This window comes from Bubalus kerabau, chromosome 4, assembly GCF_029407905.1.
Source record: "Bubalus kerabau isolate K-KA32 ecotype Philippines breed swamp buffalo chromosome 4, PCC_UOA_SB_1v2, whole genome shotgun sequence".
Classification (NCBI taxonomy): Eukaryota; Metazoa; Chordata; class Mammalia; order Artiodactyla; family Bovidae; genus Bubalus; species Bubalus kerabau.
In genome coordinates, this window is record NC_073627.1 from 29,916,941 (window position 1) to 29,944,243 (window position 27,303).

A 27,303-nucleotide genomic window follows, 5' to 3' on the forward strand; every position below is an offset into this window, starting at 1 on the left:
CGCAGACTACAGTGACCAGGAGCTCCACCGGATGCTTCTTTTGCCGGGAAGGAGCTCACGTTCCCACCGACAGAGTCCTGGAGCACGGCCCTGCGCCTTTAAGGAGGTGCTCGCCGAGGAGCCCCGCCCCGAGGAGCGCTCGGCCGCCATTGGCCGAGGCCGCCTCAGGGCGGCACGTGGGCACGGCCTTGAGCGCTCTGATTGGAGTCAGGGCCCATCCGTCTGCGAGCCGGGGGGCCCGCGCCCGCCCCAGGCTTCGGCGTTCTACTCCCGGGTCCTGCACGTTCCATTCCCAGGCGGCCCTGGGGCGCGGCCCGAGCGGCCCCCTGCGTCCCCGGGTCGGGGCGCCGAAGCCGCGACGCAGGTACGGCCGGGGCACGGGGCGTGGCCTCCACCGGCCGCGCGGTTCCGGCCAGGAGAGAGCCGGATCGGGCCGAGCTCTGGTCGCTTCTTGGGCCCATCCCGGCGTTCCCCGGGCTTCGGTGTCCTCGCGTCCGGGGCTTGGTGGAGGCTAGGGGAGGCCTGGCCTTTCCCTCTGCCCTTCCCTGGTTAGGGTCTGCGCGCCCCGGGTCAGACAGGCGGGGGCTTTGTGCGCTTTACAGTTTGGAGGCGGTTGGCAGTCCTGATGAAGGAAGCCGCCGCGGGGCCACGCTGGGTCAACCCCCTCCGCCGTCTTTCCCTATTTTTAGCTTGGGAAAGGGGGGCGGGTGCGGGGCTGTAGGCCCCACCTGGCAACCGGGCTCCGGCACCCGCTGGGAGCAGGGCAGCCAAAAGTCCTTGGGGCTGAGTTGGCTCTGAGCTCAGCGTCATCTGTTCAGGCATCCTCAGGGTGACAGTTCTGCCTGGCCATCTGACTGGTCCCCTGGGCTTGTCCCTTGGTCACACACACCCTCAGTGCTCAGGACCTGAGGGCTGGGGCTCAGCTTGCGGGGCCTGGCAAAGATGCCTGAGGTCCCAGCCATCTGTACTTCTGGGTTCCGCATGTCTAAGTTTGTCGTGGCACCTACTCCATTTTACAGACAAGCTAAGAGTATCTAGCACACTCAGGCCCTCAGCTCACCTGCTGTGGCCTGGGCTCTCAGCAGCTGAGACCCCTCTTCACCCACTATTGTCCCGAGCCTTAGAGGCCCTTGTCCAGGGCACTGGACCGGCCCTGCTGTGGTCTTTAGAGCCCCCTTACACCCTGTCCCCACAGCGGGGCCTTCAGCCTTGTCTGACACATACCTGTTGACAGCCAGCCCTTGCCCCCCAGGGCATCCTGGGCCATCTCACTTGTCCAGTTCTTTGACTTGGTGGCCCTGCCTCTGGGGCTGCCCTGCTGAGATTTGGGGGTAACTGTGGGCCCCTGAATTTCGCTGAGGTTCCCTCAAAGGCCTGAGGCTGTCCAGTGCAGGCTGCCTGGGTCCCCAAGCCGTGGTCTTCTCTGGGCCTTGATTTTCTCCTGCAGGGCCTGGTTAGGAACCAAGATAAGGCTGCTCCTGGGACCTGGTCATAGGTTGGATCTGAGTCCCCACCACTCACTGTGTGATCCATAACCTATTTCTTTGTAAATGGGGATGGTGCTGATAAGACCCACCTCATGGTCTTTGGCAACATCAGGGGGCCTGGAAGGTGGGATTGGGGAGATCATCTCCCTTCTCTGACCTGCCATGGGCCTTAGGGTCTTTCTCTGTGAGGAAGTCATACAGATGGGTTGTTTGCGGGTTTTGGTGGGGAGAGGTCTCTGGGCCAGCTCTCAGTCTCCTCCCAAGAAAACCTGCAGGTGGCCCCTTTCTCATCGGAAATTCTCTGGAAGCCCCCTTGTGACCCCAACTCTGACTGTAGAGCACCTGCCTGGATGCCAGGCCAGCCCCTCACAGAGTGGCCCCTGCACCTTGGCTCCCTTACAGGCAGACTGACCATGGCGGAGTTCTCCCAGAATCGGAGCAAGCGGCGTGACGGCGAGGTGCTGGGAGGCGCTATAGACTTCCTTCTGGCCAATGCCCGCCTGGTGCTGGGAGTGGGTGGAGCTGCAGTGCTGGGCATTGCCACCCTGGCCGTGAAGCGGGTAAGGCTGGGCTGGCCCACTGACACGGACTCCACAGCAGGGCTGGGGAGGTGGGACTGCCTGAGATTGCACCTGCCTTCGCCCCTCCGCCTGGTTGGCTCTGCCGTGGCCGCCCAGGCCTCAGATGCCCTCACCTGTGTCCCTCTGCCTGCAGCTCATCGACAGGGCCACCAGCCCCCGGGACGAGGACGACACCAAGGGGGACGCCCCATGCCTGGAGGACAGCTGGCAGGACCTGAGCCTGCTCAAGGCCACACCACGCCTCCAGTCCCAGCCCCCGCCTGCCGCCCTCAGCCAGCTGGTGCCGCCTCCAGCCCCCTCACTCTCTGCCCCAGGTGAGCGGCACCCCTTCCCCTCTGACCTGGGTGGGTCCCGTTTCGGTGGTCACATTCGGGAGATGTAGCCCAGGCCCTGCCCTGGTGACCGTGTGACCTGCTCGGGTCCCTGCTCCCTGTGGGCTCCCTTGTGTGTTGGATGCCTTCTCCCTCCTGCGTGGTGCTGAGGCTCCAGCCACCAGGACGTGAGACCATGGGGGCTGGCACCAGAGCGAGGTGGTAGCATTGTGATGGCGGGGGCCCTCACCTGGGGAACTGAGACCTTGGGTTTCAGCCTCAGGGTGTTGGGAGGGGTCTCAGACAGTGAGAATGCATCACTGAGCTCAGTGCCATCTCAGGTGGTCCCATCCCAGGCGGGTCTCTGACCCGCCCCCGGTCCCTTCCCTCTTCAGAAGGGCCTGCTGACACAGGGCCCCAGACATCGCCTCAGCTTAGCTCGCCAGCACCGCCGCTGTGTCTGACGTTCCAGGAGAAACTGCTGGCTTTTGAGCGGGATCATGTGACCGTGCCAGGGGCTCACGTGTCTCTGGCCAAGCAGCTGGCGGGCGACATTGCCCTGGAACTACAGGCCTATCTGCGGAACAAGTTCCCAGACCTGCCCTTCGGGGCGCTCGTGCCCGGTGGGCCACTCTACGAGGGGCTGCACGTGGGGGCTGCCGACCCTGTGCGGCTCCTGGTGCCCCTGGCACTGGAGCCAGGCCTATGGAGCCTGGTGGCCGGCTCGGACACTGTAGCCCAAGACCCTCGCTGCTGGGCTGTGCGTAGGACTCAGCTGGAGTTCCGCCCCCGCGGGAGCAGCCCCTGGGACCGCTTCCTGGTGGGCGGCTACCTCTCCTCCCGGGTCCTGCTGGAGCTGCTCCGCAAGGCCCTGACTGCCTCCGTCAACTGGCCAGCTATCGGCAGCCTCCTCGGGTGTTTGATCCGGCCAGGCGTGGCCTCAGATGAGCTGCTGCTGGAGGTGCAGCACGAGTGCCTGGAGCTCACCGTGGCCGTGCTGTTGGCTGTGGCCGGAGCCCAGGACGGAGACCTCTTGCTAGCCTGGCCCTTGGAGGGGCTGGCCGGGAACCTCTGGCTGCAGGACTGGTACCCGGCTGAGGCTGCCCGGCTGCGGGCCCTGGATGAGCAGGACGCTGGGACCCGCCGGCGGCTGCTGCTGCTGCTTTGCACTGTCTGCCGCAGTCACCCAGCTCTATGGCGGCTGGGCCGGGACCGCCTGGCTCAGGTGGTTCTGCGCCTGGGTGAGCAGGAGGCTGACTGGGCTGAGGAAGCCCTGGGGGAGCACTTCCTGCAGGCTCTGGAGCTGCTGCTCAGCAGCCTGGAGCGGGCCAGCCTGCCCAGCCACTTCAACCGCAGCGTGAACCTCCTGGATGGCCTGCGGGAGGAAGAGATCGACGACTTGGGCTTTGCGCTGTACCGTGGCCTACAGGCCCCCGAGGGGCTGCTCTAGAGGGTGGACGCAGCTGGGCAAGACACCGCTGCTTTTAGCTGGAATGAGGGGGTGTGGGCCGCCCTCTTGGCTTGCAGGAGCTGCCATGAGTCCCAGGCAGGGATGAGACCACTGTCATTTTCTGTCCTGAGGGTGTCATGCTTCCCCTGGGTGCGGGCATCTCCAGGCTGCTAGTGCTTGGGTGGACATTGTTTGGTACCCCCCCTGGGACTGGAGTCACCTGGGATCCTCAGAACATAGCTTTTGGCTGACCCTCAGGCCTGTTTTCTGTGCTGTGTGCCTGGTTTGCTCTCTAGCTTTGACTAGCGGGGGCTAACCTGGGGGAAGGCCCTTCCCCTCTAGCCTCGGAGGCCCTGGGAGGGCTCTGTCGTCACTGGGGGAGCCAAGGCTCTCTCTGCTGCTCGCCTGGCCCAGAGCCTAGGATGCCCCTGGCTGCTGCCAGCCTGGCCCCCACTGTGCCAACACCAGCTGTCCTAGCTGACCCTGTGCTCTCCCTGGAGCTGGCGGGGGCTTGGGCGGGGGGCTGTTGTCTGCCTCCCCTCCCAGGCATCTCTCCTCTCTGGTATCCTTCCTGCCGAAGTAAAGCTATGCCGCAAGGACTGTGAATGAGAATAAAAAAGAAAAACTCAAATGTCCGTGAGACGCGTGTTGGGCTCTTACATGCAGCCATTTGAGGCTTTGTGAGCTTGGCCAGAGGGGCTTGGGCTCAAGCTGGAAGCAGGAGACGGACCTGGAGTGGCATCTAGCTTTAGTAATAGGCACCAGCTGGTCAGGGTTTTCTTTCTTCCAAAAAGCCTGACCCCTGGAGCCCTGTAATCTGGATGTGCAGAGCTGCCAGGGGGCCCTTTGGCCAGCAGTGGTCCACATGCAGAGAGACATGGACCCTCAAGTGGAGGGCAGGCTCCCTGCTTTGTACAGATGGGGACGCAGGCGTGTCTAGGTGTCCCTGTGGGAGCTGTGGCTCCCATGTAACCCCGTGTGGCAGACGAGCCAGGGAGGAGGGCTTGGGGCCACATGGGCTTGGGGTGAGGCCCCCACAGCTGTGCCAGTCCCCTCCTTCTTGTCCTATGTCCTGAGGTGACCCCCTCCCAGCTGGGACATGGGGACAAGGCTGGAGGAGGTGCTCTTGGGCACTCTGGTTGCAGGGCCAGTGGCCTCTGCGGATCAGGAGGGGCCTGCCTCCCGGGTGTTCGCATGGGCTCAGTGGCTCTGCAGAGGGGCAGAGGGCAGGAGACTGGTTTCCCCAAGGGCTGTTAGGTCACATGGTTTCAGGAGCTGCCTGGCCTGAGTGCCTTCGGCGGTGAGCAGCTGTGATGGTAGCAAGGGGACAGGCTGGAGGTGGGGCGGCCTTGGCCTCTTCCCTGTAAGATGAGGGGTCCAGAATACCTACTTCGCAGGTGGGGGTGGGGTGTTAACCCAGTGCTGGCACAGAGCAAGGCACCCCCGAACCAGTGACCGAGACAGATGGTCCAGTGTCTGTCAAAGTTGGGGACCTCTGGAAAGTGTCCAGACTAAACAAATCCTTTCATGGATTAACTTGCAAGCAGGACCCCTCGGGACAGTGCATCACATCCAGAGCCGACACAGCCAGTGCTTTCAGGCTATGCAATTACTGAACAGAAAAAGCCCTGATCAAAGTCTGCAAGGGCACTCTCTCCCTGAGGCTGCAGACTGGGGCCTGCTGGGCACAGCCACACTCAGGTCCCTGGGGATCTCACCAAGCCTCCTGACGGGGTTGTAGTCAAGGTCCAAGGGCCCTGACGGGCCAGGCTGGAGCTGGATGGGAGAGGGAAGCCCTTGCCTCTAATCCAGGACCACTGCTGTCCCCAGCCTGGTCCCCTCCAGGATGAGCAGCCTTCAGCCTGGTTTAAGTCACATACTCTGACGCATTTGCATTTTTAAGCATATTCTTTTATAATCAGGATAGTCTTTTAAATACTGTCCAAATAAAAAAAAATAAAACCCCTGTAACGTAACTGGTGGCACTCAGTTCATTGAGGACAGACACCAAACTGGTGTCAACAGCCCAGTGCTCCCAGGGCCACCACAGGGCCTGGACGGTGCTCTGGGTGTTCTCAGCAAAGCCACCCACTTCCTGAGCCAGCAGTTCAGCTCGTGGGCCTCAGGCTCGCCCGCCTGTATGACCTCAGGGAACTTTCCAGGCTGACCCTGCACCCCTGCCCAGCATGAATACTGGTGAAGACAGGATAGTGCACCCCTGCCCTGTGGAGCAGGCCCCTCCCACCTTTGAGCTGAACACGGAGGCAGCTCAGGAACCTGAGATGGAGGTCTGGGGGGAAAGGTGGCCAATGCACCCCGAGGGCAGCGGGGCCTCTGCCCAGCATCCTGGGAGGCCTGTGTGGAAAGCTCCCTCCCAGTGTCCACCCATCTGTGTGTGATGGTCTCACCACCTGGGCTGACAGCAACCCTGCCCCCAGAACCTGACTACCCTGTGAAGGCCCAGCCCAGGACCCCCAGTCCCACTCGGCATTTCTGGTCCTGGTGGGCACGGGAGCTCCCTGTGGAGAGATTGCAACCTACAGATGAGTTGAAGTTCGCATCCTTCAACTCAACAGCAAAAGCACAAACCACCCCACTGAAAAACGGGCAAAGGTCTTAAAAAGACCTTTCATTTCTCCAAAGAAACATGAAAGGCCACGTGAGTGGTGAAAAGCACGCCCAACTGCAGTGGTCACTGGGGATATGCAAATCAAAGCCACGAGATGCCACCTCAGGCCTACCAGGATGGCAATATGGGCAAGGGCATGTCAGCAAGGATGTGGAGAAAGGGGAACTCTGGTGAGAAGGTAAAATGGTACAGCTGCTGTGGAGAGCTTAGTGCATAGAATTAAATGACCCAGCAACCCCACTCTTAGGTGTAGATCCCAAAAAATACAGGTGTTCAAATAACTTGCACACAGAAGTTTACAGCTATACTGCTCCCAACAGCCAGGCGGTGGAAACAGCCCCGTGTCCATCAACTGATGACGAGTGAACACAGCAGACTAGCTCAGTCAGAAAATCACAGAAGGCACTGCTGCGTGACCGTGAGGGCACCCCAGGAGACAGGCGCCGAGAGGGAAGCAGAGAGGGGCCACGACTGTGTGGCTGTTTATGTGAGATGGTCAGCACAGGTGAAAACCAAAGGGACAAAGTGGACTGGGCCACTGGGCTAAGACCAACACCCAGTGACCAGAGGCTCCAGGAGCAGTTCTGGGCAGCCCACTGTCCAATCCAGGTGTGAGGGCTGGTCTGAGGGAAGGGTTTGGGGCCAGGAGTCCCAGAACAGGTTGCTGCTTCAGCAGCCATACAACTCAGTCACGCTCAGCTCACTCCTGCTTATCATCTGAGCTGCAGAGCAAAGTCCACCGACTCCCGCTCAGCTCCATGGTTCTTGGGAGGCAGAAACGGCAGCATCTGCACCAGTTCTTCTTTGCCCCAAAGGACAGTGGTGGAGCTGGGGGAGGCAAGGCAGGTCAGCACTGCCCAGTGTCCTGCCAAACTTCCCCAGACGCTACACCATCATCTGCCAGGGTCAAGGGGCTGGATTCTTTACTGAGGCACCTGAGCTGTGGGGCATCCTAGCTGCAGCTTCTTAATAAAGAGGCAAAAACCTTCCGCAGACACAACCTCCAAACAGGAGCCTCTCCCTGGCATCCCACCCTTTCTCAGGCCATCTGTGGGTGGAAGCCCCTTGCAGACAGGGCCAATGTCCACTAAGGCGCTGACAGCACAGCCCCTTGGAGTCACAGAAGGCAGCCTCTGTGGCTGCTCAGCCGTAGACAAGGCTGTTCCTGGGTCCCGCACACAGGGCCACTGTCCAGCAGAGAGAGATCTGGACCCGGACTCAACAAACAGGCCAAACCCCAAGAGCTGATGGTGGACCCTGAGAAACAACTTGCTTCCTAAGACATAAGGGTGGGGAAGAAGGGCAGGGGGCCCCCTCAGCCCGATGCTGCCTCATCTGTTCTGAGGACAGAAGGGACGGGTATGTCCAGGCTGGTGGCAAAGGCTGCACTTCCGGGGTTTCTTGGCTGCAGATCCTGTGTCTGAGGAGCCGGCCCGAGGCCTCTTGCTTCTGGCCTCCAGCCCCTGGGTTCTTCTCCTGCTTCCTGGCCAGAGGGGGCCTCCGAGGGTCCCTGTGGGGAGAATGGGAGGTTGCTGAGTGCAGACGGTAATGCCCTCCGAGAGCCTTGCCACCGTGGCCTTGGTTAGGGGCCCATGTCACCTCATGTGCAGAGACAGGGACCTATTAGGCAAGCCACCCGATCGCGTGTGGATGTGACAAAGACACGCCGGCTGTAACCAACACTCGCTCCCGCCCGCCGTGCGAGGAGCCTGAGCTCTGGACCCTCCCTGTCCCTCAGGAGCCTCACAGCATGGACTGCCCCGTCACCCAGGACCAAAGACACCACCTCCTCCCAACAGGAGACCCTAACGCCTGCCGTGCGGGAGGTGGTCCAGCCCTGATGCCTCCTACAGACAGACTGCCTCCTACAAGGCAGACGTGGGTCCCTTGGAGCAGTGGTGTCTCCAACCCCTGGCCTGCACCCAGGCTCTGGGCTCTTCCTGTGTGTGCAGACCTGCCACGTATGTGTCAGGATCACAGCTGTAGGTTAATAGGAACGAGAGAAAGGGAGAAGGCGCCCATCTTACTGAGTAAACAGGCTGAGAAACCACACCAAACGGCTCAAGGACATACAGACATACAGGGCCATTCAGTCTCTCTCAGACACATGACCAGGTACCTGCTGTGTTCCAAGATGGCCGGGTACCTTCAGGTACCTCGTCTACCTTGACCCTCTGTCTGGGCAGTGGTTCTCCCCACACCCACCTGCGGGGGGCCGACTCAAACCACGTAACGTGGGGCAGGTTCCAAACGTCAGGGACAGGGCTTCCGTCTTACTACACCAGGCCCCGACACAGACCCTGCCAGCTTCACAAAGGTAGGAGGGACTCCCAGGTCAGGCCCCACTGTGGGGATCCCAACAGGCCACGTGGCCAGTGTTGGGCTTCATGGTCCCTGTCTGGGAGGCACGACCACAACCACCACCCAACGGAGACAAGAGCAGCTGTACATGGAGTATTGTGCAGTGCCGGGCATCTGCCCGGGGCAGAGCAGGCTGCCCGTGACCCCGAGGGTGTGAAGTCCTGGTAGGGAGGGCAGCCCCACCCCTCACCTGGGGCCACGTTCTCGTCCACCCACTGGAAGAAGCCGCACTGGTGCTCACGGGGCTGGGCACATGTGTGGAACTGGCGGCCCTGGTTGGGCCCCTCCTTCTGCACGGTGCGTGTGACAGCCGGCTGGCCACACAGGCAGGATGCGCCACCGCTGCCGGGCCTGCTGGACCCGCCCGGGAGAGCCCCTGAGCCCGGGGGGTGTTCCAGGGGGCCGCCTGGGGGTCTGGACGCTGAGGAGGGAGGCCCGGCTCCTGGGTGGCCGCTGTCAGCCCACAGAAAGAAGCTGCAGCCGCCACTGCCGCACTTGTAGAACTGGCGGCCCTGGTTGGGGCCCTCCTTCCGGACGGTGAGCAGCAGGGCCTCCTGGCCACAGTTGCAGGTCACCGAGTTGCTCTCACTCTCAACGGCGGGTGGAGGCAGAGTCCTGGTCAAAGCCTTCGAGGGTCTGGTGACGGGGGGCCGGGGCTGGCCCTGCTGGCCACTGTCCATTCTGTTCAGGGACTGGCTAGCCTGCAGGTAGCCGGAGGTCTGGCTGGCAGGCTGGCTGACTCGGGGGGCGCCCTGTGAGAACCTGAGGGCCAGGATCTCCCTCAGGGTCTCGTCACACCCGCCAATGCAGCCGACAAATTCTAGGGGCATGGTTGGGGGCAGGCTGCCTCGTTTAAACTTGAACTTCAACCTGTGAGAACAGAAGATGACAAGGCACTCAATCCTTGGGTTAAGAGTCTTCTCCTGGGTCCACAGGGAGCTGTCCCCCACCCCCACCCCAGGGAAGCCACACAAGGCACAGCCACCTGGCCCTCCAGTCGTCACAAGAGGGAGGAGGGGGCTGGGGGTGTGGGCTCTAGGACCCAGTCAACCGCCCACACCAAGGTGCCCCTGAAAAGTGCCTGTCCTCGGGCCCCAGTGCAGCAAGGTCCAGGGCCTCTTGGTGTATGGCTTGGTAATGGAGCCCAGCAGCAAGCGGCTCTGCCCTACTGTTAACCCAAATGTTACTCTGGCAACATCGGAACACAAGCTGTTCTCATTTTTTTGCTTTGAAAATAAATAAATTGTATCCTAAAGACCTATCTGTTAGTATGCAATTGTTACAAATTAACAAATATTTAAAAACCTGCTTTCACTTTGAGAATGTGGTAAATCCTCATAAGTTCTCTGAGATTCTTGTGATTTCTGACACATGACCAAAGGTCCAAGGGCCAGTCGAGCGTCCATCTCACCTGTAAACTGGGTGCGGCTGGCACACTGGGCACACGCTCACATCCCTGCTGGCCTCCAGCACGCTGTCCGGGAACCAGATGGCCGACCGACACTCAGGGAAGCCCGTGCAACCGAGGTAAAACCTGGGGAGCAAGGCCGGGTCAGACAGGCGGCCCCGACGCTGGACGGTGCCATCGGTGGGGACACTTCTGTCTGATCACAGGTGATACTCAAGCTTCTGGAGACATGGTCCGTGACACCAAGTGATGGGAGGCCCAGCCTGCACTTGTGTCCCTGAAACCCCCTCAATCACTGCTGATGCTGTCTCCTGATGAGAAACCACCAAGCCGCCACCAGCGCCCAGACTGAAGTGGGGCCTGGCTGCCCAGGGTGCCCTCCGAGCCCCCAGCTGGACGCGCCTCAAAGAACGCAGGCCTCACCCTCCTGCAGCTCTGTGAGGAGCAGACGGGCTCAGTGGGTCACTGATCAGGAGGAGTGCGCCACCGTCCATGGAGCATTGTCCATCCCCAGGGGACAAGCCCTGCCTCCACCAGCCCTCAATTCCCACAAGGCCTCACACCCGAGGCCACCATTTCAGCACCAGCACAGTCTGGGCTTTTAAATAGGACACAGAACCAGAGGATGGGCCTGCATGGCAGTACTGGGCCTCAGGGGTGGGGGTGGGGGTGAGGCATAGCCAGACACTGACCCGCCGCTCTTCCTGGTCTTGAGAACCATGTCCCGGCTGCACTGAGGACACTTCCTGATGGGCTCAGGCACAGCCGGGAGGGCGTCCTGTGGGGCTACCTCTGTAGCTGCCCCGAAGTACTGGGACAAGGCCTCGTCCAACCTGAGGAAACGGAGAGCATTTCAAGTCAGGCGCCCATCACGCACGTGTGACTCACACAGCATTCTCCCATGAACCGGGCCATGTGGGCCACATGGCCTGCTCCCGAGGTGGCCGCTCCTGGGAGTGATCCAGCTGCAGGCAGGTGCCCCTGCCTCACCACCTGCCCCACAGCAAGCAGACCTTAGGCCATGCACACACTCCAGATGGTCTGGAATCAAGTCTAAATGGCTCATGCATTTCTTTTCAAAATTGGCACAGAGTAAAAAAATGTGTTATTTCCAACAGAATACATAGACACGCTACCGGCCACAGGCACCCCTGAAGGCCCAAGAAAATGGGGCACACGCCCACACCTGGTGCACCCACAGGCAAACCACCGCCTGCTAACTCAGGATGGGATGGAGATGGTGTGTCTAAAGCCCAGAATGACTGGACCAGACCCTCCTGGCTGCGGCTGCCAGGCTGACAAGGCTCTGGTGTGAGGAGCCAAACAAACGGATGGAGAGAAGGGAAACTGCAGGCGGGGTGAGTGCCCGGCAAGGCCACAGTGCACGGAGCAGCCATCCCCAGGGCCTAGCGGGCCGGCCAGCACTCACTTCCTGGCTTTGGCCACGGCTTCAATGAACACCTGCTTGTACTTCTGCACCTGCTGATGCAGGACCACCAGCTTGTCCTTCTTTCCCTCACAGATGAGCTTCAGGTCAGCCTCCAGCTCGGCCCGCAGATCAGGCTTGGACATCTCGTAGCCCATGGAGTCATAGCCTGTGGACAAGAGTGGCGTCATGTGGCCTGGATACACTGTGGGGCTTCGTGACCATCACCCCCAAAGCCCCCAGCTCCTCACCTTCCACAAGCCCCATGCCCAGATGCCCAGGGAGAAAGCGCTTGTCTGGCGTGAGCCCGACGTACATCCGGGCCTTGATGGTCTCGATGTGCTCGGCGTGTGTGGCATCCGTACCTGCAGGCCACTCCCGTCACTCAGGCTCATCCTTAGCCCCCAGCCCCACAGGCCCCTTCCTCTGCCTGGACTTCCTACTCCAGGGGACACAACTCCACTCAGAGCCAGCCGTGCAAAAGCCTCGGCAGCAACCTCACCTCTCCTTCACACCCACTCACTCCAGCAGTCACATCCTGCTGTAAATCCCCTGTAAGCTCCTCCCCCACCTCCCCCTGCAGTGAGGGCTGGGGCCCTGCCCTGCTCCACCCTCTCCCTATGCCACCACCCCTTGTGGCGCTGGTCGCTCTGGACTCAGCTGCCCTTAGAGCTGTGGTGAAAACTGAGGGGCAGCAGGTCAGTCACAAGGAACCCACCTGTAAAGCCTGGGCCACAGGACTAATGGGAAAAAGTATTCTGGCCCAGTTTCTTTAAGAAAAAAAAAAAATCTGATTTTTAAACAACTATGGGAAATACTTTATCAGAAGCTAAGCACATGGTCATCCATGGAGAACCCAAGAGGCAGACTCAGATCGCACAGGGGCCCTGCACGTGCTGAGCAGGTGAACAAAACCAAGCGTGTCTGCCAGAAAACAACCGCCACTCTCGGCTGCCAAGCCGCCAACCCCTGATGCTCCTGAAGAGGAAGGTACCCGTTTTTACGTGGGTCTTCACAGTTTTAAACGTTGGTACCTTGCTAAATATAAAACAAAAACCAACAAATCCCTGTGAGGGCCAAGAACGCTGGTCAGCGTGGCCCAGGTGAGCCTGAGTGATGGGGAGCACCTGTGTCCACACGCGGACGCACAGGGCCGCGGCCAAGGGCGCCGACTGTGGCGTCACCTGGACCCAGGGGCTCACGGCTCACACACTCTGTGTCCTGAGGCAAGCTCTTCACTGCTCCTGAGCCGCCCTTCAGCTATGAAGTACGGAGAAGACAGCCTCCCTTCAGCTAAGGAGTACCAGTTACTATGATGACCAACTACTGACCAATGCCGTGCTTCTCCATGAGGGCAATGAGGTCAGCCTCGGTGAGCAGCTGAGGAGGACTAGTCTCCCCGTCCACCATCTCCACAGTGCTGGGCTGAAAGCAGGTGCCTTGCTCGTAGACAGGGAGGGTCTACAGGGGCAGAGACGCAACGGTCATCCCATCTGGTCCCTGAGCCAGGAACAGGACGGTCCCCCGCCCAGATGCGTCACCTTGTCACTCCAGCGATCATACGGGTACACGTCCAGATAGTTCCGGGCCAGGATCATGAGGCCGTGGGCCACAAAGCGCTCCTGCGCGATGTCGATCTCCACAGTGGTCTCCTGGCCCTGGGCATCCTGCGAGCAGCAGGCCAGGAAGTGGCGGACGATGAGCTCGTACAGTCGCTGCTCATCCCCCTGCGGGCAGAAGAGGAACCCAAGCGCCTCCAGACACTGTCTGGCCAGTGCTGCCTCCCAGCCCAGAGCTCCACACCCGTGTGCAGGGCAGGCAAATCCCCGCTGCTTGTGGGCTCAGGCCCATAAACTTCACAAGTGGAGTCCCCTTCCCTCAAGACTGGAAAGCAACTCCTCTGACGTAAAGCCTGTCTGAGCAGGAAAAAAGGTGAAAGCAAGTTTCCAAGAGGGCCTGTGTATGCAGGACATGCGGCGTGAAGACACTCAGGCAGCCCCAGACCTACCACAAACACAGGGTTCACGGCAACCTCTGCCCTTTCAGTAACTAGAGACACAGTGAGGCCCCCGGCAGGAGCCTGTAAGACGTTCACCCTCAGATCCCAAATCCTCCTCTAAGAACGTCTGCAAGGGAGATGTGACATCCACACACACAGCCACGGTGCAAACGCCTGTTGAATACAATCCTTCAAAGCCAAGCCCAGCAAATCCAGCACACGCACACAACCATCAGATGTCATGCTGCACGACCAGCCCGGACTCGGGGGGAGAAGGTGGGGGCTGTGTGAGGGCTCAGCGAAGGGCCGATTGGTCTGCGGGAGGGTCAGGGAAGCAGTGGAGGGAGGGGACAGCGTGGCGCGGGGCCTGGATAGGCTGTGGGATCCCTCACTGAAGCCAGGCGCAGACTGTGGGAGGAAAGTGTTGATATGACATCTCTTCCCCGCAATGGAAGAGAAATTTTCAGTCACGCTGTTCCTGAAGTCAGAGCCCACAGAGCAGATTCAACCTAGGCCTGAGCCCTGACCTCCTTGTGGTCCCGCGGCAGCGTGGCCAGGAATACCCACCTGCAGGCTGTCAGTGTATTTGGTGGGGTGGATGGGAGGGTGCGCTTGGTCAGACTTATTCCCATTGCGTGGGGTGGGGCCACCACGCTCTAGAATGTTTCGAGCAAAGGCCCCCCAGCGTGGATCCGGGGTCTGCTGCTCCACCAGTGCCGCCAGGTCTAGGTCTTTGGGGAAAATGTTCGTTTCAGTTCGAGGATAGCTGATGTACCTAGACAAGGCCAAACACACACAATGAAAAACGGCTGAGGTGGTTGAGAAACGACTGAACTGACCCAGGAACACTGGTGACCCCAGTAGCAGCCCATCTGATCCAAGACGTTGCAGTGCCCAACGCTGGGGAAGTCCTGAGATGAGACCCCAAGGGGAGGAGCAGCAGGCACTCCGTGGGTCACTCCAAGGGGTCAGAGCTGGTTCCAGGCCGCCCACCCTAGCCCCGCCCTCCCACAGGCACACAAGTGCCAAATGTGCCGCCTGCCCCTGCCAGGGTGCCCGCGCCCCGTCTATGAGAGGTCAACAGCGGGATCTGAACGTACTCTGTGGGATCTTATTTCAGGTTGTAAGTGACTCTGACATGCCCTTTCCATCAGAAAAGAAGACAAGGCCAAAGTCTCTCCACGGAGAGCTGGTGACATCTAGACAGTCTGGTTTCCCCACGAGCTCAAGTTCTAAGATGCTTCACCCTAATTTAGACGCATCAAACTCTTCCCAAACGAGGACTCAGGCTTACCCTTGGGTGTAGAGCTTTTCTGCAATCCTCATGGTTTCTTTAGCATTTATCCTCAACTTCCGAGATGCCAGCTTCTCCAGCTCCTGTCAGACGTGTGACAGAGCATGGGTCAGAGAACACAACATCCACACCCTCTTCTTCAGCACCCCTTGGCCATCACCCTGGCTGCGTCACACACGTGTAAAAGGCTGTGCTGTGGAAGGATTCCAGGCCCGTCAGGCAGTCAGGCCACAGCCCAGGGGTTGTCGGACTCCGAGTGCAGAAGCCAGAATGAGTGGGGACAGGAGTGGACACACTCCTGGGCACAGGCACTAAGGGATCTGACGAGGAGGGCTGGACAGGGGCGGGGCCAGGAACTGCATTTCTAACAAGGGGCTAAAGGACTTATTCCACTGCCGCAGTCTGAAACCTGCACTCTGGGGACACCATCCAGACCTCGGGGCCTCTGCTGGTGACAAACATTCATGCAGGCATTCAGGGGATCATCAGCTATCCCTTCCCTTGGTGGGGGGGAGCTCTGAAAATGCTGCTGGCTACATATCTGAGCACATCAACCAGCAAGGGATGACGCCCGTAGGTCCACTGCACACAGCCTGTAACCCATACTGCCCCTGCCGTCCCACAGGCTCCACCTTCAGAGTGAACATACCCTGAACTCTCCTGAAGAGTGGGGACTGGGAAGCGGCACCCTAAGGTGTCCTGCTAGGCGGCTTTTCCTGGGGTCACAAAATTTGAGACGCCTTATTTGGGGGCAGGTTCATAAACTGGGTATGCAAAACGAGGTTTACACAGATGATGCAGAAACAAAGAAAATGCTTTTCCACTTTGGTGGAAAAAACTAGCTACTCCAATAACAATGCTGTTAAAAAAGACAGGGAAAACAGAGGACAACACCAAAACCACAGCAACAACCACCCAAGGATGGGACGCGTCGGTGACTTCTCTCCCTGCTCGTTCCCCACACCCCATACGGAGCAGTTACGACATGTTTATTAGCTGCTCGAGCACGTCCTGCTCTGGGGTCTGTTTTCCTTCCTGCGCGGCACCAGGATGACAGATGCCCCTGGGCACCTTCAGCAGCAGAAGCCGGTGCCCCCCACGGAAGCCAGGGCTCCTTGGGGCTGGCACAACTCCCCCCACCAACTCCCATCCAGAACGTACCACAGTGTCCAGAGCTTGAGGCCTCCACTTGCTCTTGGCTTTGGACCTGACCTCTACCACCGTCGCCCTGGGATCCTGGGAAGATAGGGAAAGCTGAGGTCACCATGACCAGCCAAGAATCTTCCCTAGCTCTCAGGGCCTGCAGAGCACCTGCTTCTACCCAGTTCCCCAGCTTCCAGTTCCAGGATCTGCGGTTCCTGGCTAGCCTAGCGGGTCCTTATCTGCCTCTGGCGAGAGTGCACTGTTTTGGGACAGATTCCAGCTACACATTTATTAACATTCCTGGTTTCACCTGAAAGTTCTACAAGTCTTTCCTTCCACAGTCAAAACTGTTTCATGGGGTCTTACTGGTGCCAAAAGCTGATGTCCTGAGATGCATGCTGAAAACTGCAGTCCCGTGGGACACAGGACAGAGAGGAGCAGCTTGGGAAGTCCCAGGACAGTCTTCCCAAATCACCACCTTCTTAGACCTTCTCAGACCTTCTCACCTCCATGCACATCTGGTAGAGGACGAGACATGCCGTGTGATTGAAGAGACGATGCCTTTTCCAGCTGAACTCTACCACGCCATCCCTGTGGTCATGAGTCACTGTTGGAGACAGGAAGGCCATGACTCGGGGAGAGAGGCCCATCACAGGGACAGCAAGAGCCACCTCAGACACATGACAAGGGGGCGAAGACGGTGAGGCACAAACCACCCCCTGGACCAGCACCCGGGCTGTCCCACAGGCCCCGGCCCACACCTCGGATCTTGTGGAAGACTTCCGGCACAAATGCCTGAATGGCTTTGAACCTCTCCACCACGAACCCCAGGGTGGGGAACTGGCAGCTGCCGTAGCTGATAAGCTGCTCCGCCAGCACCTCGGGGAAGATCTTCTGCAGTCGCAGCGTCTGGAACCTGGTGAAGGCTGCCCCTGGTAGAGAGGACGGACGGAAGTAAGACACCACAGATGGCCAAGGTCACGGCTGGATGCGCACCCAAGCCCCGGCCCCCCACCCCCATAGCCCCCTCCTCACCGATCCGCAGGTCCAACTCCTGCCTCACATCCACAGCATCGCTCACTCTCTGGTCGGGCTCCGTCAGGTTTTCACATGCCGTCCGGACGGCGCGGGCGGTGATCTCGGAGAAACGGGCTCGCAGCACCTGCAGGCTGGGCTTCACTGCACAACAGAGGGGGCACGGGGCAGGCTGGTCACACGGGCTCGCTGCTCCCAAACCACCCTGAACCCTGAGGGGGTGAACCAGTCCAAGAGGCTGTGGTGTCCAACTTCACTGGTTCAGTTAAATTAGCCATGTGCTGCCTAAGAGGGAAGCCTTGTGGTGGCCAGGCTGAGAGCTGTCAGAAACAGGGGCTGAATGCATCTCAGCAACCAGGTGAAGCAGCCTGGTGAGCCTCACAAGAACACCCATGTCCCTTGCTGTCTTGGGCCTTTAGGGAAAAGCACCCCCACTCTCTGAAGCCCAACAGTGGCCTTCAAGTCACCCTCTCACTTACCTGAAATCATTCAGCGGATGTCAATGGTTATTTAATGTCCAGGCATCATACAGCCTGGACCAAACAGGCAACAAGCCCTGGGCTGTGGGGGCCAAGCCCTGACACACGCCTGGTGAGTCTGGCAGGGGGACCTGGGCTGAGCACCACCCACTGTGGCCTCAGATACTCACCGGCCTTGCACACATGGATGACCTCAAACCCAATGTTTTCACCCTCTCTGTCGCAGTCGGTCCAAATCACCAGGGCCTGGCATTGCTGGGCCTCTCGCTCCAGAGTTTTCTGAAACGCCCGGTTGGGATAAGAGGGTAAGAGCAGGCCCTGTGGAACGATCGCCCGACAGCTCTGCACTGGACCTGCCCACTGCTGGCGAGGCTCCTTGAGATGCCAGCTCGGTGAGGCCTGTCCCCACCGGGGGCACTGAGGAGGCTAGGTCACCAGAGCAGCCAGCCTGCCCGGGAGCTCCTAGAAGACAGCGTTTATACCGTGACATCCATGTGAGGAGCCCAGAAACTTGGCTCTAACACACACTTTCAGCTCTAGGAGTTCTGACCATGTCCTGGGTTAAAAAAAAAAAAAAAAAATCAACCCTGAATTGAGATTCATCCCAAGAAGGGCCCCCAGTCGGGAGTGAACCAAGGACAGGTGCCCCAACAGCCTGAGAAAGCAGAGCTCAGGGCCAGATGGCCACTCAGGGGCTGCACTCTCCCTCCAGTGCGGGGAGCAGGAGCTACTCTGACAGAAGCACGCTCATCCCCAAGATCTCCTCAGGCGGCCACAGTCCACAAAAATGCTCACCCGGGCCCTCAGCCACTCAGCCGAAGTGGCCTCACCTCTACAGAAAGGATGGAAGTGTTTTAAACCATGGTGCCTTGTTTAGTGGAAAACCTCAGTTCTAATGCCATCAAAATACAGAAACCTCTCCATTTAATTATGTGGTGGTTGTTCAACTGCAGGGCCACACGTCTCCCAAGATCCTACCTTGATGTCTACAAAATTCTCTGGGCAGTACTTTTCAATGTCTGCTTCAAAGAGGACAAGAGGATTGCAGCTCTGCCTGGAAAGGAAAACACAAAATCCTAACTCAGCGCAGGAGGGAGAAAGCCATCCCAGTGCCCTGGTGGTGCGTTCCCACCAGACACAGGCCCCGAGAAAAAGCCAGAGGACATGAGTGAGACTGTGACCTTCGGAGAGGCACTTCCCCTGGGGATTAACAGGAGCTGCTGAGAAGAAATTCTGGGGCCCTTTCCTGCATATCTGCAACAGGGTAAACGCAACCCAAGGTCTGGGTGGGGAGTTCCCTAGTTGTCCAGTGGCTAGGACTTGGCATTTTCACTGTACAGCCCTGGTTCAATCCCTGCTCAGTCAGGGGTCTGTGTATTTTGGGGAACACACCTGAAAGCGTGTATTTATTCTAAGCATGAGGTGAAAATTCACAGCAAACAAGTTAATCCTAGGTCACTGCCATGGTATCTGTGGTTTGTGTCTTCCTAGATTCACAGGCTGGAATCCCAACAACTGTGGGATGGTGCCAGAAGGTGGGGTCTCCAGGAGGCCACTTGAGCTCTTTTAAGGGGCCCTGGCCGGCTCTCAAGACCATCTAGCGCTCCGACCTCTGGCCTCTGTAAGTGGGAGAAATGTGTTTCTGTCCTGCACAAGACACCCACTGCCTGTGTTTTGCTACGGGAGCCAAATGGACTCAGTCATCTTACTGCTGTAAGTTACCTAACACTGACATGCCTCAGACTTCCCGTGATGCTCTACAGGTCACTGTAATAATCAGAATGTTCTGCCCCCAGGGATTCAACTGACCATTTGCGAAACTGCATCCGGAAATCATGGGCCAGCAAGTGTCCTGAGACTGAGGTCATTACCATGGTGACGTTCTGAATGAGGACAAAATTCACGTTAGCCTTGTTTTTCTTTAAACGTCAAACTTTTTATTTTGTATTGGGGTACAGCCAGTTTAACAATGTTGTGACAGTTCCGGTGAACGGGAAAGGGACTCAGCCACACACAAACATGTATCCATTTCCCCCCCAAACCCCCATCCCATCCAGGCTGGCACATAACACTGGGTAGAGTGCCACGTGATACACAATAGGTCTTTGTTGGTTATCCACTTTACATCAGCCTTTTAGCAATTAGATTTTGCCAAGTCAAAGTAGGGAACTTTTATAACTTCTATCAAAGAGAAAAAAAGTGGTTCTCAGGGGGCTGGGGGGAAGGCAGGATGAATGGGCAGAGCACAGGGGCTTTGGCGGCAGTGAGAATACTCTGCATGGGGTCCTAATAGTGGGTACAGGTACACATTCATGCAAACCCACAGAATGCACAAGAGTGGGGTGAACCCTAATGTCAACTTGGGACTCCGGGTAAAGATGATCTCGTGTATCCCGTCAACTGTAACAAAGGTGCCATCCGAGGGGGTTGCTGGGGGGCTGTGTTGAGGCAGGGTGTGTGTGTGGGAAACCTCTGTACCCTCCTCTTAGCTCTGCTGCGAAGCTAAACACACACACACACACAACCTCCCCAAACCAGCAGACTGAAAAGAAATAAACAAATACAGCTCTTCAAAGCCAAAACCACAGTGATATTAATGCCATTCTAATTCTGGCTCCATGATGCCTTTTATATTTAAACTACAGTGTACTAGTTTGTCTCTTGTCATAGACAGCTACATTGGGACCATGTTTTATAAAAAATAGACTTCCTTATGAATTATAAAATGATAACCTGTCACCAGTGATCTTCAGGTCATAGAAACAGTTTTTCTTAAAAGACACTGTATTGTCTACAATGGTCAGGCTAATTCTCCTTGATTAATTCTAAAACACAAGCTCTCTCTTCAGCCATCACTAACACCCCAAGGAATGTACAGCAAGATGGCATGTGAATCCAAAAGCATCCTTCAGCCACAGGATAGAAGCCCTGCAGCACCTACCTGGCCACACAGATGATAATCAAACTCATAGATCTTGTTGAATCTTGAAAGTCCTTCCCTCTAGAAAGTGAAACAAAAATAGAAAAAAATATATAAAGCACATAAAAGACAAACTGAGTCCTCACATAAGGATCAAGCAAACTCCTGCAGAATATTACAAATGCAACAGAACTTCCTACAGATAAATACGAGGCGAAATCACTAGGCCCATTTGTGAAGTGGCCCCTCCACACTCAGGGAAAAGCAGGGGCCTGGTCATGTCGACTGCGGTCAGCGGACATGTTTCTACAGGTGAGACTGGACTTGTCCAAGATCACGTGACAATTACTCCAGACAGGATTACGACGTGTGTCACCAGTTCTCTGTTCTTCACACACATCTCTACTTCCCAGCCATACAACTGCACCAATAAACGGGACCGTGGGCAAGTCATTCACCTTTCTGAACCTCACTTTATTCTGAGTAAAATCATCTGTAAGGTCCCCCTCTCTGGCTTTGAAATCCAGTGAAGCTGTGAGTCCCAGTCAGGCCTGGGAACCAGCCTACACCTGCCTCCTTAGCTGTACTTTTCTGTGAATTGAGACCCTCTCAGAGAAGACCCCAGCCTTCAAAATGGTGTTAAAAGTAACTACATGTATGAGTTTCACACCAACACAGCACATAAGACAAGACACAGGCAAAGTGGGACTCTGGGAACCTGCAAGCACCAAGGAGGACTGTGTCCAGAACATTCTCCCCCAGCCTCACACAAATTTTCTGTGTGGAACAATGAGTGCAGATCCCTTCAAGCCACAATGGCAAACTTAAAGTGGGAATTTATTTTCATATCTGATACACCAGTTCACTGGGTCTAGTGCCGCTGCTGCTGCTAAGTCACTTCAGTCATGTCCAACTCTGTGCGACCCCACAGACAGCAGCCCACCAGGCTCCTCTGTCCCTGAGATTCTCCAGTCAAGAATAGTGGAGTGGGTTGCCATTTCCTACAAACTGCAACTGCTGGTTAAGCCCTTTTAGTCCAGAGAAGAGAAACAGGTGAATCAGCAGCATTTCTACCTCTTTCTAAGAACGCATCAAAGCTTCTCAGACAAACTCCTGCATGGGCTCTGATGCGTACCAAGGCCCAGGCTCTCTGGCTGCCACAGGCTGAATCCAGCCAACAGCCTGGCCCCAGCCCAGCCCCCGTGGTGTGTGTCCATGGTCCCCACTTTCCTGGGAACAGTCTTGAAACTGTGTTCTAATCCTCTTCCGGGGGATGCCCTGTCTAACAAGATGTGTGCACCCCAGGGCAAGGCTCTCCCAGGCAGTCTCCGCCAGTGGACTGTCCTGAGGAACTAAAACGTTTTCCTAGCATTTCAAACTTGCCCCTGACCAAATCCCTCTAAGTTCCCAGCTGAGGACAGCACTCAATTATGCATGATTCCATTGACTGGGTGAGCTGCTCAGGAGTGGGCTGCTTAAATTCCAGTAGAGTTCTGGAGCCTAGAGAAAGAAGAAAACTGCGTATACAGACCAAGAAGGTGGCTTCAGCGATCTCTCTGCAGAGCCATCCATGCTGTCAAAATTAGAGAAAACAAACAAACTCCCCCCCAGACACCAGAGCAGTCCCTGTTCTAAGCACTCTGCAGGAAGTGATAACTTTGCTGCCACTGAATTTACAGGACTTCTTCTGACTATAAATCCTCAAAGATCTATGAGTTACTAATAGTGGTCACTGTCCAAGTGGGGCTGCTCTGCTTATACATATTTATGTTCTCTAAACTATCTTCAGTAGTTACTACCATTTAAGCACTACTGTTTAGGAGAAAAAAGGTTTTATCTTAATAGTGAACTTCTCTCAAACACATATATGTTTCTACATATGAGTCTTTTCCATGATGAGTATCTAATTACCTAACATAACTACAACTTGATTTTACCCACTGGTGTCTTTACTTGTTACTTCCATTCTTTTCTATTACTAAGCTGCAAAGGCCATCACCTGATTCTGAGCTCTGCATGTGGATGTCTGGGCTCTTTCTTCAGAATTTATGTCCCTGAAAGGCAGGGATTATGTCATGGGAAGCAACTCCTGTGTGAGGGCTAAATAAGTGAACAGACCCATCTCTGTCTTAGAGAGTGACACGCATGGCAGAGAGGGACAAGCAGCTGGAACGTGACCCATGACAGAGATCCCAGCATCAAGAGCTGTGAAAACACATCTGGAAACAGAGATGGAAATGGATGGAGAGGAGCCTGAGGAAAGACGAATTCACCCAGACTCACGTCTATCGAGTCAATGATGCCATCCAGCCATCTCATCCTCTGTCGTCCCCTTCTCCTCCTGCCCCCAATCCCTCCCAGCATCAGAGTCTTTTCCAATGAGTCAACTCTTCGCATCAGGTGGCCAAAGTACTGGAGTTTCAGCTTCAGCATCATTCCTTCCAAAGAACACCCAGGGCTGATCTCCTTCAGAATGAACTGGATGGATCTCCTTGCAGTCCAAGGGACTCTCAAGAGTCTTCTCCAACACCACAGTTCAAAAGCATCAATTCTTCGGCGCTCAGCCTTCTTCACAGTCCAACTCTCACATCCATACATGACCACAGGAACAACCATAGCCTTGACTAGACGAACCTTTGTTGGCAAAGTAATGTCTCTGCTTTTGAATATGCTATCTAGATTGGTCATACTTAGACATGACAGTAAAAGTATAACCAACAAAAGGAAAATTAGATAAACTGGATGTCACCAAAATTAAACTTTTCTGTATCAAAGAACACTATCAAAAGAGAAAACAACCCACAGAATAGATGAGGACATCTGCAAGTCATACATCTAAGGAGGACCTAGTATCCTGAATATAGAAAGAACTCACAGCTCAATAACAAAAAGACAATTCAAAGCTGGACAAAAGACATGGACAGACATTTCTTCAAAGGCAACAGCAACTAACAAGCATATGAAAAGATGCTCAATGTCATCAGTCACTCGGGAAGCACAAACTAAAACCATAAGATATTTCACACCCACTAATATGGTGGTGGTTTTGACTATGCCAAAGCCTTTGACTGTGTGGATCACAACAAACTGTGGAAAATTCAAGAGATGGGAATATCAGACCACCTGACCTGCTTCCTGAGAAATCTGTATGCAGGTCAAGAAGCAACAGTTAGAACTGGACATGGAACAACAGACTGGTTCCAAATCAGGAAAGGAGTACGTCAAGGCTGTATATTGTTACCCTGCTTATTTAACTTATATGCAGAGTACATCATGAGAAATGCTGGACTGGATGAAGCACAAGCTGGAATCAAGATTGCCAGGAGAAATATCAATAACATCAGATACGCAGATGACACCAACCTTATGGCAGAAAGCGAAGCAGAACTAAAGAGCCTCTTGATGAAAGTGAAAGAGGAGAGTGAAAAAGTTGGCTTAAAACTCAACATTCAGAAAACTAAGATCATGGCATCTGGTCCCATCACTTCATGGCAAATAGATGGGGAAACGGGAAACAGTGACAGACTTTATTTTTGGGGGGGACTCCAAAATCACACTGAGGATGACTACAGCCATGAAATTAAAAGATGCTTGCTCCTTGGAAGAAAAGTTATGGCCAACCTAGACAGCATATTAAAAAGCAGAGACATTACTTTGCCAACAAAGGTCCATCTAGTCAAAACTATTGTTTCTCCAGCAGTCATGTACAGACTGAGAGTTTGACTATAACGAAAGCTGAGTACCGAAGAATTGATGCTTTTGAACTGTGGTGTTGGAGAAGACTCTTGTGAGTCCCTTGGACAGCAAGGAGATCCAACCAGTCCATCCTAAAGAAAATCAGTCCTGAATATTCATTGGAAGGACTGATGCTGAAGCTGAAGCTACAATCCTTTGGCCATCTGATTCGAAGAACTGACTCACTTGAAAAGACCGTGATGCTGGGAAAGATTGAAGGTAGGAGGAGAAGGGGATGACAGAGGATGAGATGGTTGGATGGCATCACTGACTCAACGGACATGAGTTTGAGTAAACTCTGGGAGTTGGTGATGGACAGGGAGGCCTGGCGTGCTGCAGTCCATGGAGTCACAAAGAGTCGGACTGAGTGACTGGACTGACTGAGGATGGTGATAACTGGGCTTCCCAGGTGGTGCTAGTGGTAAAGAATCCGCCTACCCATGCAAGAAACTTAAGGAGTTCAATACCTAGGTTGGCAAGAACCTCTGGAGGAGGGCCTGGCAACCCACCCCAGTATTCTTGCCAGGAGAATCCCATGGACAGAGGATCCTGGAGGGCTCTGGTCCAGGGACTTGCAAAGACTCAGACACAACACAACTGAAGCAACTTAGAACACATCCAGAACAGTGATAATTAAAAAAGGAAAAAGTGTTGACATAATATGAAAAAACTAGGCCATCAATGGAGAAAATATATTATGTTCCAGCCAGTGTGGAAAATAGTTTGACAGTTCCTCAAACAGTTAAAGATAGAATTAATTTATGACCCAGCAATACCACTGCCAGGAATTTACCTCAAAGAACTGAAAACAGGTATTCAAATGAAAATTTGCGTGTAAGCTGTACAGCAGCTCTATTCCCAACAGCCAAAAAGTGGAACCAACACAAATGTCCACCAACTGATGAAAGGATAAACAAAATATGATCTGTCTATACAACGGGATATTATTCAGCTGTAAAAAGAGATGTGGTGCTAACACACGCTACAAAGTGAAGCTTCCAAAAATGCTAAGTAGAAGAAGCCTGACACAAAAGGCCACATATCACATGAATCTCTTCGTATGACATATCCAGAACAGACACATCTTTGGGGACACAAGGCAGATTAGTGGCTCCCAGCGGCTGGGAAGAGTGGGGAAAGGAGGGTGACTGCTTAATGGCTACGGCATTTCCTCTTGGTATGATAAAACCTGGAACTATTATATTAGAGGACAAAACTGGGGGCGTAGTGAACACTGATGAACGGTACCTTCAAGACAGTTGATACTCACCCATGAAACACGTGGCTCTCTCATCCTCTCTTGCTATGCCCACTGGTTCCTTCCCCCAGCACCCCACACTCTCAGCTTTCCAGTTTTGAACTTGCCAAGCTATTTCAAGCCAGTGGGTTGCCTTTTGTACATGTGGTACATGGAGCAAAGTGTAGTTGCTCAGTCGTGTCCGACTCTTTGCGGCCCCATAGACTGTAGCCTACCAGGCTTCTCTGTCCATGGGATTTTCGAGGCAATAGTACTGGAGTGGATTGCCATTTCCTTCTCCAGGGGATCTTCTCAACCCAGGGCTTGAACCCGGGTCTCCCGCATTATAGACAGACGCTTTACAGTCTGAGCCACCAGGGAAGTCTATGTGGTTCTCACTGCCTGGTAAAACTTCAAGACTGAGGTCAAATGTGCACCCAGAAGTGCTGAGTGAGGGCCTGCTGTACTCCACACACATATTGGGTATGAGGAATACAGCAGGGGACCCAACAGCCACAGCTCTTTCCTTCGGAGCTGAGGGTCCATGGAAGGGCGACGGGGACTCGGATGAGATGAGCAACTTGCACAGCACATTATGGAACTGTAACCAGGAGGTGCCTTCCAAGTAGAAAGGGACACAGTGACAGTTTATCACACTGCACCCTGACCCTTCTGGGGGAAAGAAACATGAAGAAAAGGTTCCCCGAAGAAGAGACACTTAAACGGAGGCCGAAGGATACAGAAGTTAGCTGTGTAGACAGGCCAATCTCAAGGAGCCTAGAGCCCTAGGAGTTGGCATAGCCTGGGGCTGGTCACCAGGACGCTCAGCTCTGGGAAAAGGTGATGCTGTCAGCCAGCACCCGTACAACCTCTGCTCCAGTTCCCACCACCTATAGGCAAGAAGCAGAGGCCTGAGGACCCTGAGATGTTAAGGAAAAGAGAGCAGGAGACTTCCACCCGTGCGCTGAGGTATGTCCAGAAAACCATTTCGGGGCCCACTTTTGTAACTGAGAGCGTCCTGAACAGCTTGTAAGGCCTCCGGTCACCCCCTTCCCAAACCTTTTCACCGTCTCTCTCCTCTGCGCCTCCCGAGGTCCAGAACAGACACTATCTCCACCTCGCTCGCCGGGACAGGGGCTCGGGCGGGTCGCCGCGTCAGATGCACCCAGACCGACGACCCCGCAGGCTCCAGAGCAAGCCAGGGGAGTTCGGCCGGCGGTTCCGCGTCTCAGACCGGCTTGGCACCCGCCGCCGCCGCCCAAGGCGGACCCAAGGTCTCCGAACAAACTAGAGACATTAACTCCGTTTCTAAACGCCCGTCGGTCGTAGCAGGCGCCCGGACGCCCTGCCCCGACGGCGGGGACGCCCGGAGGGAGCAGAGGCCGCTCATCCCCGTCCCGCCCGCCCGGGGACCTCCTCACCCGCCGCATGCGGCCGCCGGACAGCAGGTCGGCTATGCCCTTGGCCGCGTCGTTCTTCTCGGCCACGCAAAGGATTTTCCGCACGCCTCGCAGGGCCACCTCCATGGCGGCGCGAGTCAGGGCCCGAGTACCGGGCCGCGGCAGCCCCCGGAGAGCGCGGTGGGCGGCCGGAAAGATCATCCCCGGGCCCAGTGCATCTGCGGCGCCCGCCCCGGGAACCGGGAATCTCCAGCTGGCCCGCGATCCCGCGCACAGCCCGCTTCCGCCCGCCTTTCAGCCGCTTCCGCCAGCGCTAGTCGCACAGCCCCGTGAACCACAACTCCCAGGCCGCCCTGCGCGGCCGCCTCACTGCCCTGCCTTCCCGCTCCGCTCTCGGGAGACGCAGCT

The 27,303-nt window shown here is 56.1% G+C and overlaps 2 protein-coding genes across 2 annotated transcripts; one reads left to right on the forward strand and one right to left on the reverse strand.

The window, feature by feature from the left end:
- The first annotated feature begins 207 nt into the window (after positions 1-207).
- On the forward strand, positions 208-4,012 carry MIEF2 (mitochondrial elongation factor 2). Its single transcript, XM_055576341.1, has 4 exons — positions 208-364; positions 1,890-2,047; positions 2,202-2,382; positions 2,775-4,012. The coding sequence occupies exons 2-4, from the start codon at positions 1,901-1,903 to the stop codon at positions 3,827-3,829; spliced, it is 1,383 nt and encodes a 460-aa protein (XP_055432316.1). The 5' UTR covers positions 208-364; positions 1,890-1,900; the 3' UTR covers positions 3,830-4,012.
- A 1,712-nt stretch (positions 4,013-5,724) lies between these two features.
- On the reverse strand, positions 5,725-27,228 carry TOP3A (DNA topoisomerase III alpha). Its single transcript, XM_055576335.1, has 19 exons — positions 26,917-27,228; positions 20,545-20,604; positions 19,413-19,486; positions 18,582-18,657; positions 17,774-17,882; positions 17,125-17,268; positions 16,851-17,021; positions 16,596-16,696; positions 16,108-16,182; positions 14,947-15,029; positions 14,220-14,427; positions 13,195-13,380; positions 12,985-13,114; positions 11,905-12,018; positions 11,657-11,822; positions 10,920-11,060; positions 10,231-10,353; positions 9,010-9,689; positions 5,725-7,968 (listed from the first exon to the last, which is right to left on the reverse strand). The coding sequence occupies exons 1-19, from the start codon at positions 27,094-27,096 to the stop codon at positions 7,790-7,792; spliced, it is 3,000 nt and encodes a 999-aa protein (XP_055432310.1). The 5' UTR covers positions 27,097-27,228; the 3' UTR covers positions 5,725-7,789.
- Between the last annotated feature and the right edge of the window lie 75 nt (positions 27,229-27,303).

Coding starts and splice junctions, on each gene's coding strand:
- MIEF2 (XM_055576341.1), top strand. CDS start 1,901: ATGGCGGAGTTCTCCCAGAATCGGAGCAAGCGGCGTGACGGCGAGGTG. Junction 2,048..2,201: donor CCACCCTGGCCGTGAAGCGG/GTAAGGCTGGGC, acceptor CTCTGCCTGCAG/CTCATCGACAGGGCCACCAG. Junction 2,383..2,774: donor CCCCTCACTCTCTGCCCCAG/GTGAGCGGCACC, acceptor TTCCCTCTTCAG/AAGGGCCTGCTGACACAGGG.
- TOP3A (XM_055576335.1), bottom strand. CDS start 27,096: ATGATCTTTCCGGCCGCCCACCGCGCTCTCCGGGGGCTGCCGCGGCCC. Junction 16,697..16,850: donor AGTCTTCCACAAGATCCGAG/GTGTGGGCCGGG, acceptor TGTCTCCAACAG/TGACTCATGACCACAGGGAT. Junction 13,381..14,219: donor AATACACTGACAGCCTGCAG/GTGGGTATTCCT, acceptor TTCTGCCCGCAG/GGGGATGAGCAGCGACTGTA.